Here is a 15,627-nt window from a genome sequence, read left to right on the forward strand (position 1 = left end):
TTCCTCTCTGACGGCCATTTTTTCACGTCAAGTTGCATTAAATGCAGTAAAAGCAAATATCATTTTTCATCCATAGTTAGAATATTGATATTCTTAATCTTGAATATGTATTTTGACAGATCTTGGTTCCAAAATGTAACTTGACGTGAAAATAAAGAAAAAAAAAGAGAAGGAAGAAAGAAAGATTTGAAGACATAAGAATAGAGTGAAAAGGAAAGAGAGAGAGAGATGCCAGCAGAAAGATGAGACTGAAAGAGAACGAAGGGCAGTAGGATATTGTCAAGACCTTTTTTGTCAAGTTGCTACACCTTGTAATGATAATTGTGATATTACAAAACGACACCCCATTTAGAATCCTAACCATTACCCGGTTCTAATATCGGCAATTAGACTTGTTTCGCAATCAATCCTGGACAACAACAGCGTTGGATAATTGCATCAATCTTAAAAAAAAACTACTTTTAGTGCCTTTAACAACGACTTGTAAATTGATTGATTTCGGGGATAAATCGAATAAAACGAGTGTGCTGGTTTACGGAGGCGATTAATATGCGGGTAATGCAGATTTATGGACGTTCAACATGTTGCGTCATTTTTAGCGCCACATTCGTCCGGACTAATACACGAAACTAATTGTCTGAATGATAGATTCTGCCCCGTTATGAGGATATACATGGTATCCCCCGGGCACTGAGGATATTGAGGTCTCGACATTCAACGTTAAAGTTACTTTGCGTACTGCATCACGGATACATTGTAAGGAGGTTCTATTTCCGCTTTGAAAAAGAGGTGGTTCCACATGGTTCCACATATGGCCTTTAAATGGACAAAGGCTAACAACTTCCTAGAATTTTTAAACCAACCCTACATCAGAAAAAAAATCCATAAGATTGATAAAAAAGTGGATGTATCAAAATTAATAACGACCCAATTTTTTAAAATAAAAGAAGAAATGTGATAATATAGACTTATTTAAAACGAAGAAATTAAATACACAAATTTGAATCAACAGATGAATCCATGATTATGTTAAAACATCAAATGGCTACGCCAGTCGTAATATCGGACTGCAATTGGATGAAATAAATAAATAAAATACATGAATGTGTACTTGAGGAATAATAGATGAATGACTGGTTGCTTATTAGGTCGTTTACAAGCAGTTGTCAGACGACAAGAAGTTAGAAGGGCTCTTTACATTCAATAGCTATAGAGTGAATGTGGTCACAGGCGTGTGCGTCACGGACGCGTCAGGATTGTGTGTGTGTGGGTATCCGTGGGTGTGCGTGCGGAACAAGCCCTCAAAGAAGATATATACCGTGTATGTTTCTGTTGATGTTGAGAAACCATGAATCTTTCGCGTACGTCAGAGCGTAATTAGTTTTCTTCATAAACAATCTGTTTACATTATACAGGGATAAATCAGGTCAGTTTAAGTGTGTGTTGTTTAGATGGGTAGAACACAAGCACGGGGCAATTGCAGGGGTGTCTCTGGGTTTGAAAAAAATCGCCTAGCCCAGGGGAAAGTGCCAAAAATAATGTTCGACTTTGTATCCTGTCTCCCCGTATTACAAGAGTTGAAATGGACACGTATAAATCAACTTATCTCACTATAATTGACATGGTGATGCTACTCATTCGACATGACATCCTGCCAGAAAGAACACAGTGTACATGTGTCACAGTGTGATCACAGTGTGGACCACAGTGTGAAATCGCATTCACACTGTTAAAGTTGAGCATTTCAACAGTGTGAATCACATATTCTCATAGTCCACCGTGTGAACACGCTGTGAACAGTCACACTGTGGAGGTGTCCGCAGTGTGAACATATCTTCACACTGTTGAATTTGAGCATTTTAACAGTGTGAATGGTATTTTAACATAGTCCGGCTGTGTAACACTGTATTCCTTCCAGAATGGAAGATACACCATTTCGCCATCAACTCTGGCAGATTCAACTCTGAAGCTTCGATGGTATTCAAGATATTAGCGGTTTTTTACATCAAGTAGTTTTCACGGTTTACGAAAGGTGTGAAAGGTATACTTTAAACTGAAATTTTACTACGTCACTGACAGGCCAGCTGTGTCGTGAGCACACAACAATATGACTTGAATCCGACACTGTTTTTCAAAAATAAAATGAGATGGGACGAGCAAAGTAAACAATAGTACACCCTTGATACTTCGTAAATACATCTTTATTTATTTTTAAATACTTATCGTCAATTATTATTATATCACAGATTGGAAGCTCAATATCATTCTTAACTTTTACAAAATGTATATACAAAAATGTATTTACGAATTAAACAAGCTTTCCTGTGTGTATAGAATATTGACCTTGGCACGTTGAAATAAAATACTACTTCTTTTTTCTTAAGTGGGAAATTGAAATAGCTCTGCTCAAGGTAACGGTATATGTGACTAGGGAATGCAGCTTTAAAATACTTTGAAAACTTGATACGTTGATCTGTTTACAGGTTTGTTGACAAGTTATTTCCCCGAGGATCTGGATTTTGTCCCTTCGCGCGAAGCTCTTCTCGATCCCGATGATTCCTGGAAGAGAAAACGAATATGGAAACGGAAGAGATGAAATTATTTGAAGAAAACGATGAAAAGGGAACAATGGATCATGATATTGGAAGAAAATCGGAAATGTTTATAGAGAAAGACTGATGGGAAATAAGAGAAGTGGTGAGGGAGAGAGAGAGAGAGGGGGGGGGGGGGAGGAAGGAGGGGGGGGGGGGGGAGGAAGGAGGGGGAAGAAAGATAGATGGTCTTACCAATATTCAGGTTAACATAGAATAATAATCTCGATGTGTCAAACCCAGAGAACATCCCTTTTTGACTCGCATTTTTGAAAATTCAATTTCCTCTTTTTTTGGGGGGGGGGGGGGGAGGGAGAGGGGGAGGGGGAGGTAGCAGATGGTATTTTTGAGATCCGAACACAGGTGGGAGGCTTGGAGCCAAGTACCCCAAAAGGTTTTCAGGACTAAGAAATGAGGAGGAATATGTCTGGCCCACTGGAACTTGTTTTTGCTCATTGCGCCACAGGACCTAAATGGTCATTCAGATGCACCATATCAAACCAATTAGGGATTTGGGGCCTGTCTTACTAAGAGTTGCGATTGATCCGATCAATCGCAACTATGGACGGCCAGCAACGGCAATGTATAAAATGCTTGTTTGGTCAAAAATATTCTAGATGTGAATGTATATCCATAAATTTATTGATTTCTTGACAATTTGGTGTGTTTTCCTTTGTTTACAAAGGACATTTTGCAAATTTCCTGTAGAAAACAATTATGACACTGATGGATTTCCATAGAGTTACGATTGATTGGATCAATCGTAACTATGGACGGCCAGCAACGTCAGCATCTATTATGCATGTGTGTTCAAAATATTTCTAGCTGTGATGTATAATCATGCATTCTTTTTTTCTTGAAAATTCACTGCGCTTTTCTTTGCATAAAAAGGACATTTTACAATTTTTTACGTAGAAAAAATTATGACACTAATGGATTTCCATAGTTACCATTGATTGGATCAATTGTAACTCTTGGTAAGACGGGGCCCTGAGATCATCTTGTCGTTGTCACAATTCATTTCCGACAGCGGATTGTCCCCGATGGTATAATATACCGGAAGTGGGGGAGGGGGAGGGGTCTGAACCGTTTCGTTGTAACCCCATCACATCTGATAGGATGATGTAATAGAGATGAAAGATGAGGAAAGTGAAAAATCAAGGTGTGGTGTGATCATGGTGATGAAGAGGAAGAAAACAAGTGTAGACAGGTGAACTCCCGTGCGAGAGGAGATCCAAGCGGTCCGTTTAATTTGTTACGTTTTTCGTACAATGCAACCTAAAAACTCAAGAGACACCTCGTAATGATCATCATTTACCGATGAGATATCGCCTGTTGGGGCCGGCGTTCCGCTTATTATTATTCCATTACCATGGCAACGTAAATTAAAAATGTTGCCGTGTCAGGATCTGTCTCTCCACGGATTCGCATTAAAGGATATCCCAAGATGCATTGCGTGACAAAGTGACAGCAGACCAAGGTGGAAAGAAGAGCCTATAGAAGGCGTTCGGGTATTTTGGGAAGGCTATTCGCGATTTTATTTTAATTCATTTTGTTTTATTTGATTTGACTTGAATAATCTTTTTCCGGGTGAAATAAAACGTTCATTTTTAAAACAGTAATATTTGTTTATAGATTTTCAACTTTGCAGGAGTGCTGTCATCACCATGGAGCCAAACGCTACAAGCTCCCTGGTACATGTTATTATATTAAGCCATATAGACTAGACTTTAAGACGTTAATAAACATTTTGAGAAAAGGGTAAAAGAACTACAAGAACACAAAAACTCAAAATAGTAATAACCAATTTTAAATTTCATGCCTTCTATTGATCAAATGATTAGAATTAATAAGTCGAACCAATAAAGCAATCACTTTGATATACATTCGCACATAAAAAATACCAGTGTACAAACTTTAAATGCTACATGATTTGCGGGGGGCGGGGGCGGTAATCTTTTTTTTTTCTTTGTTACGGACTTGGCGTGTGTTTGTGCTTAATAAGATTGTTCATTAAGTTACTGACAAGTGTAATGTGAGTGGCAACTTAAGTTTTTTAACAAAAAGTTTGTCTGTTATTCGGGGAGTGGGAGAGTAGATTAGGGCCATTTTTCTATTAAAAATCATGATCACTGTTTTGCATTTAGCCTTATAGCGATTAGTAGGCACTCCTCAAAAAGATTATTCGGATATCTAAAAAAAATTGGGGTGGAATATTGCTTTCCCCGTTTATGCATGATCTCAAGTAAAATATGATCAATATCTGATATGCAATAGTATTGCTGACACTTGCCTAAGATTCGTGAATTTGATTCAGAAAAAATACACAAGTGCATCGTAAGATATTGTGTTTCGAAACGAACCTTAATGCATGCAATCGACACTTTGAAACTTATAAAATATGGTTTTCAAACCTTGCACCGCTGCATTCAAGATGCGTTTTCCGTAGGTCAAGACGGTAAAACCACATGATACACTAAAGGGAGGCGTTCTAAAAGGCGATACTAAAGAAACACTCGTTAAAACGCGCTAGAACGCAGCGGAGACTTTAATCATATTTTCTTGACTGACCTTATACCGGTTCTGGCATGCGAGCCGTCCATGTCGAGCTTTTACTTCCGGGGTCAAGTTGTGAACTAAGTGAACGTGTTTTGAGTTTGTGTGATTTTTCTTATATTTCTGTTTTCATGTATACCCAAGATTGGGTAAAAAAGGAGCTTGCATGTTTATTAGGTACAATAAAGCCTTTAAGCTTACTTAATAGTAAGTAAAAAATGCAAAGGAAACGCGTTTTTTTTTGTTACCGAACAAAATCCTATGTTGTCGCGACCCATGTGACAACTGTGACAGCAATTAATCAAACTTCTTTAGAGTATAATTTTAGCTTGAGAAGATTGAATGAACGCACCATAAGTGAAATAAAGGAATCGGATCAATTATTGCTTACGGCCTAACAGGTAAATCCTTTAAAAGCCACCTGTAACATAATACAGATAAATTATGCAGCCAAAGGAAATAACAAATTTCGACAATCATGATAACCAATTACCCATTATTTATTACATGTGATTGGCTCTTTCCGTTTTTTTTTAATGAAGTTTATTTCTCAGATTTATCCTGCATTTAAATCAATATATAGTAGTGAGTTTTTTTCCCAGCAACGTCCGGATGATTTAACAACAGAGACAATATGTTGTCATTAAAGCCCGATGTCATGACAAAGAACAACAGCGAAGTCTTTGTCGAGAATTGATGAATCAAAATAGCGGATTGCTTCTGGACAAACGAAATATCATTTGCAATTTTTTTCGACGCCTCTGAAACTATTGTTCCGATTCACCATTTTCCGACAAAGACCTCTCTTTGCCACATGACGTGCATTTTCAATACATACTCTGTTCTCGATTCCTCCTTATGTCGCAGAGCAAACACTCCCTAATCTCTCCTACTAGGTCAAGCCAATCATATGGAGGGAATACAACAAACTCTTGTTTTCATAATTACCCTGGAATTGTTCGATGAATAATAGAAATTTCTAAATTTCAAAAAACAACGCAGGCCCTTTCTGTTTAGCCGAGGATGGATGAAACGTGCCCATCCGCAATCTCATCAAATGCTCTTAGCATTAGCATTATTATCCTTTGTTCGGATCATTTGACAAACTCAATGTTATATTTATTATCGGTGATTTGTTATCAGAAAATCCTGAAAAACTAATAAAACTTAAAATACAAACGAAGACTTACAGAGTTAGTTCCTGTGCTGGATGAGCCTGACCCTACTTCATCGGTGAAGTCGCGAAAATTTGAAGAGCACAATATCTTTTTCTGGTAGCTCGAAAGCCCCTCTGGCATCTGAATATATAAAGATTATATATGTAAAAAAGTTTTTAAAAATAGAAAGGCCAAGATTGTATTACTACTGTCTGGTTAGAAGAGTAAAATGTGGAGCGTTGTGGCCGAGTGGATTAGTCTTCGGACTCTGAAACAGAGAGTCGTGGGTTCGAATTCCAGCCATGGCGTAATTTCCTTCAGCAAGAAACTGATCCACAATGTGCTGCACTCAACCCAGGTGAGGTAAACGGGTACCGGTAGGAAGTAATTCCTTAAAAAGCCGTGTGCGCTATGAACGCCTAGCTTAGCCGGGTAATATAGGAGCACCTTGAGCACCTAACAAGGTGGATATGTGCGCAATATAAATACCCTATATTATTCTTATTATTAAAATAAGAGATATACGGCTTGAGCTTCTTGTTCTGGTATCTTTTTTTTTCTGTTAAACCGAACCTTGTTTGCTCAGATTCTCAAGATCAAGGATTGATTCCTGATCTCTTGTCACCAAACTCATAAAAAAAAACAAAAAAACAGAGCCATGAAAATTAACTCCATTGTGACAACGACGACTCTATACGCCGACAAACGTTATTATCTTACTGCCAAGCCATAGGGGTTGATTTTGATTTTCAATTGGTCTAATTGGACCAAATGGTTGTGAGACAAAATGTTGATGGACGGAATGTCAGACTACACAGTAAAAAAATATCACGTTGTTTAAGCCTGTCACTCTAACAACAGGTTGTTTATTTTTTTTCTAATTGTTTAAACTTGTTAAACTTGTTAAAACTTTTTAAACAATTTGTTGAAAAAGTTTAAACAACTGCTTAAAAGGTTAAAACAGTAGTTGTTAGAGTGACAGGCTTAAACAACGTGCTTAAAATTTTATACAGCGTTTTTACAGTGTAAATGAAGCTATATAGACCATGTGATGGGTGAACGAGTTAGTTTTCCATGGAAAGTCCGGGGTTCGATTCCTGACCGCGGCACCGTGAGCAAGGCATTTAATGTACAATGCTCTTTTATCCTGCTTTCAAATAAATAAATGGAAATGCTATATGCATTATTGGTAACTACGTGTGCAAGTGTGTGTTTAAAAAAGTTAGTGTATGAGAGTGTGTGTGTGCGTGTGTGTGTGTAAGATAGAAGGAAGATTAACCACAATATCAATTTTATCCCAAATAAATAAAACAAACAAAAACAACAAAACCCCAGAAATCAATTATAAGCCAACAAACCTGATTAATAAAAGTCAATAATTTATAAATAAATTGATTTAAATCAATGACGTCAATACTTCCATAACCTATATATAGAATGTATATTTTCATGAATTAACGAAGTTACACTGTAAAAACGGTGGTGTTAAAACTGACACCAATTGGTGTTAATAGAGGACCACATCCTGAGGTGTTAAAATGACACCCTAGAGATTGAACATAAAACCACAGAGTGTAAATGTAACAACCAAAGGTGTTGTAATAACACCTATAGATGTAAAACTAACACCACTAATTTAACACCGGTGTAAAATAACCGGTGCGGTCCTCTATGTACACCGGTTAACACCATAGTTTTTGCTGTGTATCAATAAAAGTATTTACATAAACATTTTTTGCTTCAAAATTACACTTTAATTCACAATTAATTTCACCGTGAAAATTAAGGGAATTGGTTGGATAGCCCCAATAGGGCAAATGTCAAATGCAACTAAATATCAAGTCATCAGAAAGGAAAATTCAACACGATAAAGAATCCTTTCTAATTTTCTTCCGGTAAAACTGGATGATTTCAATAAAAAATGGTTTGTTAGATGATCTTATCCTCAGGTCATGTTGATATTCTGATAGATCCCGGATAATGAAAATTGATGGAAGAGATTAGCATTCCATTCTTTTCAATCGTATTACAGTGATTTCTGCTCAAGGGATTTTTATGAATATTTGACAGGAACTTCATTAAAAGTCGAGACAGAACATCTGCACTTAAGGCATAACGTGCATTATAGAAATGGAATTTAATGAGAACAAGTGGCACGAAAGATATCGCCTGTCATTTTTTTAATCTACAAAAAATGAAATATTTAATGTTTCATGCGATGGACATGAAAATCCCCCCCCCCCAAAAAAACAAAAAAAACATCGGCTCTCTCCAAGTGCCCATCGATGTCTCATGTTGGTTTAACATTATGTGAAAATTTAAAATTTCTGTGGCGTCATATCTCATCACATCCGATTTGTTTTTGAAATTTTTGGTGTAATTATTGTGTTCCCCCAATCTGTATATATTTATTTAAAGGAATCTGGGGGCCCGTCTTACAAAGAGTTACGATTGATTCGATCAACCTCTTCTGTACGGAAATCCAACGATGTCATATTTTTTTACAGGAGATTTGCACGATGTCCTTTGTAAATTAAGAGAAGCATACTGAATTTTCAAGAAAACGATGAATGTATATATGAATATATACATCATATCTACAAAACATTTTGCAAAAACATGCAATTTAGATGTTGATATTGCTAGCTGACCTTAGTTGTGGTTGATTGGATCAATCACAACTCTTTGTAAGACAGGACCCTGTTGTGGAGCATTGGACTCATAATCTCAAGGTTGTGAGTTCGAATCCCAACTCTGCCATTGTCTCCATTTTGATAAAAAGGCCCAAGAGTGATGTCTGTCGTCTATTACGTCAGCCACTATGACTGATTAACCTAGAAGTAAAATGTTTCCTAGGTAATTGGTTATATACCAGCTTGGCGTTTACCAGCAAAATGCTGTCCTGCCGAGTTCCGACGGGAGTTACCACAAACAGAAACTTTAACTCAAATGACTTAATGTACAAAGATGCGCTGTTAGTCCAGCGGATTCGTAGGAGGTCTCTGAACCTTAAAGTCCAGTCTACGGTTTAACCGCCTCATCTAGCGTGTGAAGCAATCAACAAGGGTCCTGGAACCGAGGAGGGGTGGGGGTGCTGGGTTCAGACCCCTCACTTTTTTCAAAAAGCGTTTGCAAAAAACGTAAAAAATCCATTTGATTGTAGCTTTTTGGTGTGGTCATCCCTCCCCTCACTTTTGGCTCAGCCCCCCCCCCCCCCACACAAACTTTCAACAACAACAAAAAATCCGCGGTCCATTATTACATATAATGTGATTTAAATGAATATTACTGAATTAAACAAAAAAGTAACGTAGTGGAAGTTTATCATGGTCTCTATTTTGCTGCATCACTATATTTGGACAACAAAGGTCTGTTAGACGAAATATCCAAACCAACTTTACATGATTGTTTATTGCGAAATTGGATTTTGTTCCTTTTTGAGACTAGTTTCATTTCCAGGTAAAATATTTATCCATATTTTCTTCGCTCCATTCGAGAAGGTGGTGAATGCGTATCCCCCGGAAGTTAAATTCTCAGTTCTTCCAAGATTGCGAGCACCCCAGGCTGCATCTTGCTGCGGTCACTGCTCCAAGGGGAGTGGAGAACGTTGGTTTGAAAAATAATCGAATCCGGGGAAATCTGCTTTTGTGGGTACATACGGTAATATTTTGTGATGGTCCACAGGCAGCGGAAAATGTCTTTTGGAGAAAAAAAAGAAAGATCAACTCGATAACGACCGGGTTTATCAATTTCTGAGCACAAAGCAATATTCTCGGATGCTCCCCTGGGAGCGGAAAATGTGTTGGAGAGAGAGAAAAGGATCGACTACGATAGTGCCTCGGGACATTCCTGTGAGCACTCGGCGTATTGTTGCCATTATCCCCAAGGATGAGAAAAAATGAGAGCACACAGCAATAACGCTCCCCAGGGAGCAGAGACGGTGTGTTGGAAAAAGATGATCTAATCCAATAATGACCGGGGTAATAAATCCCTAGAAGCACACGGCGACTTGTTTACCAGGGAATGAATAGTGTGTATTTTTCAAATCTGATAACGATCGGGATAATCAATTCTTGCATGTAAGTGCACGGCGATTTCTCACAATGCTCCCCAGGGATTGGAAAATATGTGTTGCAAAAACTAATCGAATCCCATAATGACCGGGCTAATAAATTCCTGTCAGAAATCATACTTGTTCCCCATATTATTGATAGTGTGCCTAATACACTAACTGATCGAATTCGACAATGACTGGGGTAATCAATTCCTGTAAGCACACGGCAAAATATTGGAATGCTCATCCAGGGAGCGAAAATGTGTTTTGAAAAACACTGATCGAATCCCACAATCACCGATGAAATCCATTTCTGTGAGCACAGGGCAATGCTTTTTTAATGTTCCGCATGGAGCGGAAAGCATAATTCACGTACAAAAATTCACAACTCTACATTGACCATTCACCATGTTGTCGATACTATTTTAATTGTAATCATTATGGTTGCTGTTATTATCATTTTCATCATCATTATTATCATTACTATTATTATAATCATTATTACTATTGCTACTACTATCATTACCCTTTACATTTGTGGCAGTCATTGAATGAATGAGGAGACATAAAAATAAAGGTTTGTAACCTTTCAAAATGATTATATCAGTATTCTTTCAATTAATTTTAACCTCAAATAAAATCATATGTTCCATTCATATTTTCAGAAAATATTAAAGCAAAATGCAATCTGTTCCAAAATCGGATCGCGAACAGTCGTAAGGTGTGCGGCACGTGGCCTGTACGTCAACGGAAACTGCGCAGCATTGGGGTTTTCTCCAAAGTTAAATGAGTTTCCACAAAATTTTGTAAAAATTTTCAATAATCATTTTGTTTATGACCTGAATTTTTCTTAATTCACTCATTATTTCTGGTCAAATATTCATTCAGTTCGACGACGATCGGTGCTAATATGATCAAAGGAAATATGAATTAGGTTAATTCCTTTCAAAATCTTTCGAGATTTATAATGTATTAAACTAATCCTTCAATTTTATTTTAAATGATTTTTTAAAATTATCTTGTATTTATTACTATTATTATTTTTTTTTACTTCCGATAATCCGATCTTATCCTCGATGCACATCAGTTTTGAACAAAACTGCGTGTGGGGGCGATCAAAACAAGTAAAGGGAGGGACCGCCCTCATCCACCCAGTTTTCAAATAATGATAACATGAAGAAAAAACACAAGAAAATATCCCTGCCCTAATGGAGAGAACACAGTGTAATCACATAGTGAACTATGTGAAAATATTATTCACAGTGTAAAAATGCTCAAATTCAGCAGTGTGAAGATATTATCACACTATGGACACCTCGACAGTGTGATTGTTCGGTGCGTGTTCACACGGTCGACCATGTGAACATGCGATGTGTTCCACACTGTGAACACAGTGCGACACACACTGTAGGACACACTGTTTTTTCAGTAGGGATGAACGAAAATGAAAAGTGAATGAGAAACAAAAAAAGAAGAGTTTAAAAAGGTTAGGCCTTTATATATAAAAAAAGAAAATTTGATGGATTGTTTAATTCTTACATAGGAACCAAAAACGAGAGTTCAAGAATAAGGTTAGGCCTTTACTTAAAAAAAAGAATTGTGATGGGTTATGTATTTATGAAATTGTGTGATTGATCTATCGATTTCCCCAACAGTGTTTCACATGTTCACATATGTAAATTTATTCATAATTATCTTTTGAAAATGAGTATACTGTAGTATTAAAGAGCGCCCCATTTTATGAAATATACGAGACAAGGTACATCAACTTACATTTTCTTTCGGATGAGGGGGCCTCGCATTTGACGGCTCCTTCTTCGTCCTCTGTTGAAAATAATCATTGAAAATAACAAATAGTAACACTAATTAATTGCATTATGTAATGTGACCATGCATATTTGACGACCCCAGGGGACAAGGGGGGGGGGGGTGACCCCTCTCGATTTTAAAGCTTTTTTTTGAATTTTTTACTACCGGTCAAAAAACGCGAGGGAAAGAAAATATCAAAGTTCTCAGACTCTATTTATCAGAGGGGCAAATTTTTCACAGACAAACAACAAAAACCACATTCATTTATGACCTAAAATCATCAAGGATTTAAGCACATACTATGGAGTTGTAACCTATTACCCCATACACATAACACTGAATAGGTGGTTGATTTCTATCATCACAGATTCGGAAGGAACTAAAACGGCTCTGCCCCCCCCCCTTGCCCCACTTCGTTACGAGAAATCGGCGCTATATTTCCTATGTCACGGGAACGGTATGTAACCCAAATTATTGTCTCCAATTTTATTGTATTGTACTTATTTTCCAGTCATAAAAAATAGTAACTTCGCTAGTAATATTTCCATGTAGGTCTTTCTGCTTCCATTCCTTTCTTTAATTGTTTTTGTTGTTGTTTGTTTTGTTATTCTGTTCATGTCTTTATTGTATTGCTCTCTTTATTTTCTCTTTTCTTTGTTCATTTGTCTGGCGAGTTTAAGAGTAATCGTAAGATAATGCCTAGTTCCTATTTGGCGACTTTTCGAAAAATTGATAATAACATCACATAAGATCAGTTTCACTAAAGGTCGAATTCTAAATTTGATGAAAATCAGCAACCTTAAATTCAATTCGGGCTCCGAAAGGACCAATTTTCTTTGCGCCTACAACATTGTTGTCGTTCTGAATGATCGGGCAATAATTGATTTAAGTGGTGCGTGTTTTATATGGTTAAATTAGAAAGATATCAATTAGCTTGAACATCAAAGAATGATATCTTTTCTCACGAGAAGTGACGTACTAATCCAACTAATAAATCTTGTCCACTCCGTCCGTCGTGGGTGTGTATCATGCGCATTATACATGCAAGTAGATAATGTACCATATAGCTATACCGGAACCGAATCTGCTGCGAATCCATTCGAATACACGTATTCGGGTTGTTTCGGGAGTATTCAGCTCTCCCTCGAGGTGAAAGGGATGCTCCGGGCTGAAGATATTTATACTTCAATAAAACTAGTAGAAATCACAGAGCAAAATACTGAAAGTGTGATCAAAATCGGATGAAAAAATAACGAAGTTATTTAATTTTATTATTATTTTTATTGTTATTTTATTATAATTTTATTATTAGATTTGCATTATTCCGGTGAAACAGTTCTACAGGCATTTATTCATGAATATTCATCCGGTGGGCTGATGATATCAGATCCCCACTTTTGCATTTTATTACATAAAATTACTAGGTTTATTTTAAAAAAATGTTCCACCAAGAACATAAACAATTGGATTGACAACTGACTAAGTGCATTAGTTATTTCTTGCTGCAACTCATTTAATTATAATAATAGAGAGACTTTATTTACAAATTGATGATAAAATGAAACAATTATGATTTCATGCATGTAATAACAGTTGGGATGTGACATCAGCAGCTGCACCTAGTGAATATTTATGAAGACATCCCTAGAAATGTTTCACCGGAATAATGCAAATTCTAACATTCAATAAATTCGTTATTTGTTATCCGATTTTAATTAAATTTTCAGCATTTTGCTCGATAAATTTTACTATTTTGATTTAGATATGAATATCTACAGCCCGGAGTATTCCTCCATCGTAACAAATTTGTTGAAATGGTAATTGTAAATTTCAATTTCGCTTCTATTACGTCTATAAAGATATTCTTTGCTTGCTTGCTTTTATTGCGTTCAAAATAATACAATACATATCAAATATGTTTACATATGCAATATACAAAAATAATTCATTGTAGTCATAATACATAGTGAATCCAAAAAAAAAAAAAGAACTATGTGAGCATAAACGTAACATTTTAACAACCACATATAAAAACATTAATTAATTAACTCAGGGGACCGCCATCGTGAGCTTATATTGATTTTTTATTAGCAAATAGGCCTACTCGCGTTATGTCTCAATTGTGCTCTGTGTTGGAAATAAAATCTGACGAGACACACACGAGAGAGAGAGGGGGGGGGGGGCTTGACATACCACTTTGTGCCTCCGAAGGGAGCCCCACGAGCCCCTCTTAGTCTGGCGCTTCTTGTGCTCCTCGGGATCCGGGATGAGCCCACGAATGATCAGATCTCGCTCCCGCCTGACCTCATTCTGCGCTAGCTCCCGCTCCCGTTCTATCAGCTTCTCCTGTCGGAACCATACAAAGGGAAAATGGATGAAAAGGGGATGGCAGTGGTTAGAAAATAGGTTGAACATTGATGAAAAATTTTATCGCACAGAACCGTCATCTCGTCAACTAATGATTGTAAAAAAAAAATCCTTTACCATTTACACAAATACTAAACAAAATTAGGACAGTTTTTCATATCGGACTTGCTGCACTCACTCACATCATTATTATGACGGCATATCAGGATACTTCAACCTATCATTTTCGTCCCCTCAAAGAGACGGTAAAGGAGCACCTGAAATAATAAAAAAAAAATAGGGGGAAAATAGCTGGATCGCTTCGCTCTATCACAACTTGCGGTCTTGTTCAACTCCAGTTGCAACGTTCGATGCGCTAACAGTACTTAATACTAAAGCAAATAATTGGTGGTGTGCACATTACCTTTTTTTTCTTTAGAAATAGCGCTTGATTTAATAATATAGGGTATTTATATTGCGCACATATCCACCTTGTTAGATTTGGACAGCCCCTAAACTTTAGGCTGAATATTGATATCATCTCCCCTAGCATTTAGTTTGGTTAAATCCACTGATTAAGCGTGTGGGTCTATTTCAACATATCTATGGGGAGAAAATAAAAGGAAAGTAGCTTTGAGACCGTATTTTATTCCACTATTTAAAATCCCACTCGGTACTATGATAAATCTTAGCCCCTAAAGTTTCACTCGACCGTGTGAAGGGAGCTACCGTGATTCAGATAATTACAGAGAGATGGAATGACACATCGAAAGTAATTACTTCGGAATAGTATGCGTAGGCGCATATCTCAGTATTCATGAATCAAAATACCACGTAATCTCGACCATCATGAAAAAAAAGGAGAAGAAAACAAATTATACGTGAATTATTTAGAATGTAATATCAAGAATGTGATTTGGGGGTTGATTGATGTTTTTTTTTTCATGTGCAGCAGTGACCTACGCATATAACGAAGTAGTGTGTTGGTTTATAAAGGTTAAAAGTGGTGATCAAATATGAGGAAGCAATAGACCCCCCCCCCTCCAACAAAAAATGGATGTGGATAACACGAGATAAATCGACAAGAACAATGTTGAAAACTTTAATTAACATC

At 36.9% G+C, this 15,627-nt stretch overlaps 1 protein-coding gene across 1 annotated transcript in view; it reads right to left on the reverse strand.

Moving 5' to 3' along the window:
• Window positions 1-2,194: 2,194 nt before the first annotated feature.
• The window catches only part of LOC121429123, a 43,029-nt gene continuing 29,596 nt past the window's right edge, over window positions 2,195-15,627 (reverse strand). Inside the window, exons 3-6 of the mRNA XM_041626037.1 lie at window positions 14,361-14,513; window positions 12,132-12,182; window positions 6,338-6,445; window positions 2,195-2,559 (exon numbers count right to left, since the gene is read on the reverse strand). Of these exons, the coding sequence (XP_041481971.1) occupies window positions 2,497-2,559; window positions 6,338-6,445; window positions 12,132-12,182; window positions 14,361-14,513 (375 nt within the window). The 3' untranslated portion in view covers window positions 2,195-2,496. The remainder of the gene's footprint in view (window positions 2,560-6,337; window positions 6,446-12,131; window positions 12,183-14,360; window positions 14,514-15,627) is intronic.

Source organism: Lytechinus variegatus, chromosome 15 (genome assembly GCF_018143015.1).
Source record: "Lytechinus variegatus isolate NC3 chromosome 15, Lvar_3.0, whole genome shotgun sequence".
Lineage (NCBI taxonomy): Eukaryota > Metazoa > Echinodermata > Echinoidea > Temnopleuroida > Toxopneustidae > Lytechinus > Lytechinus variegatus.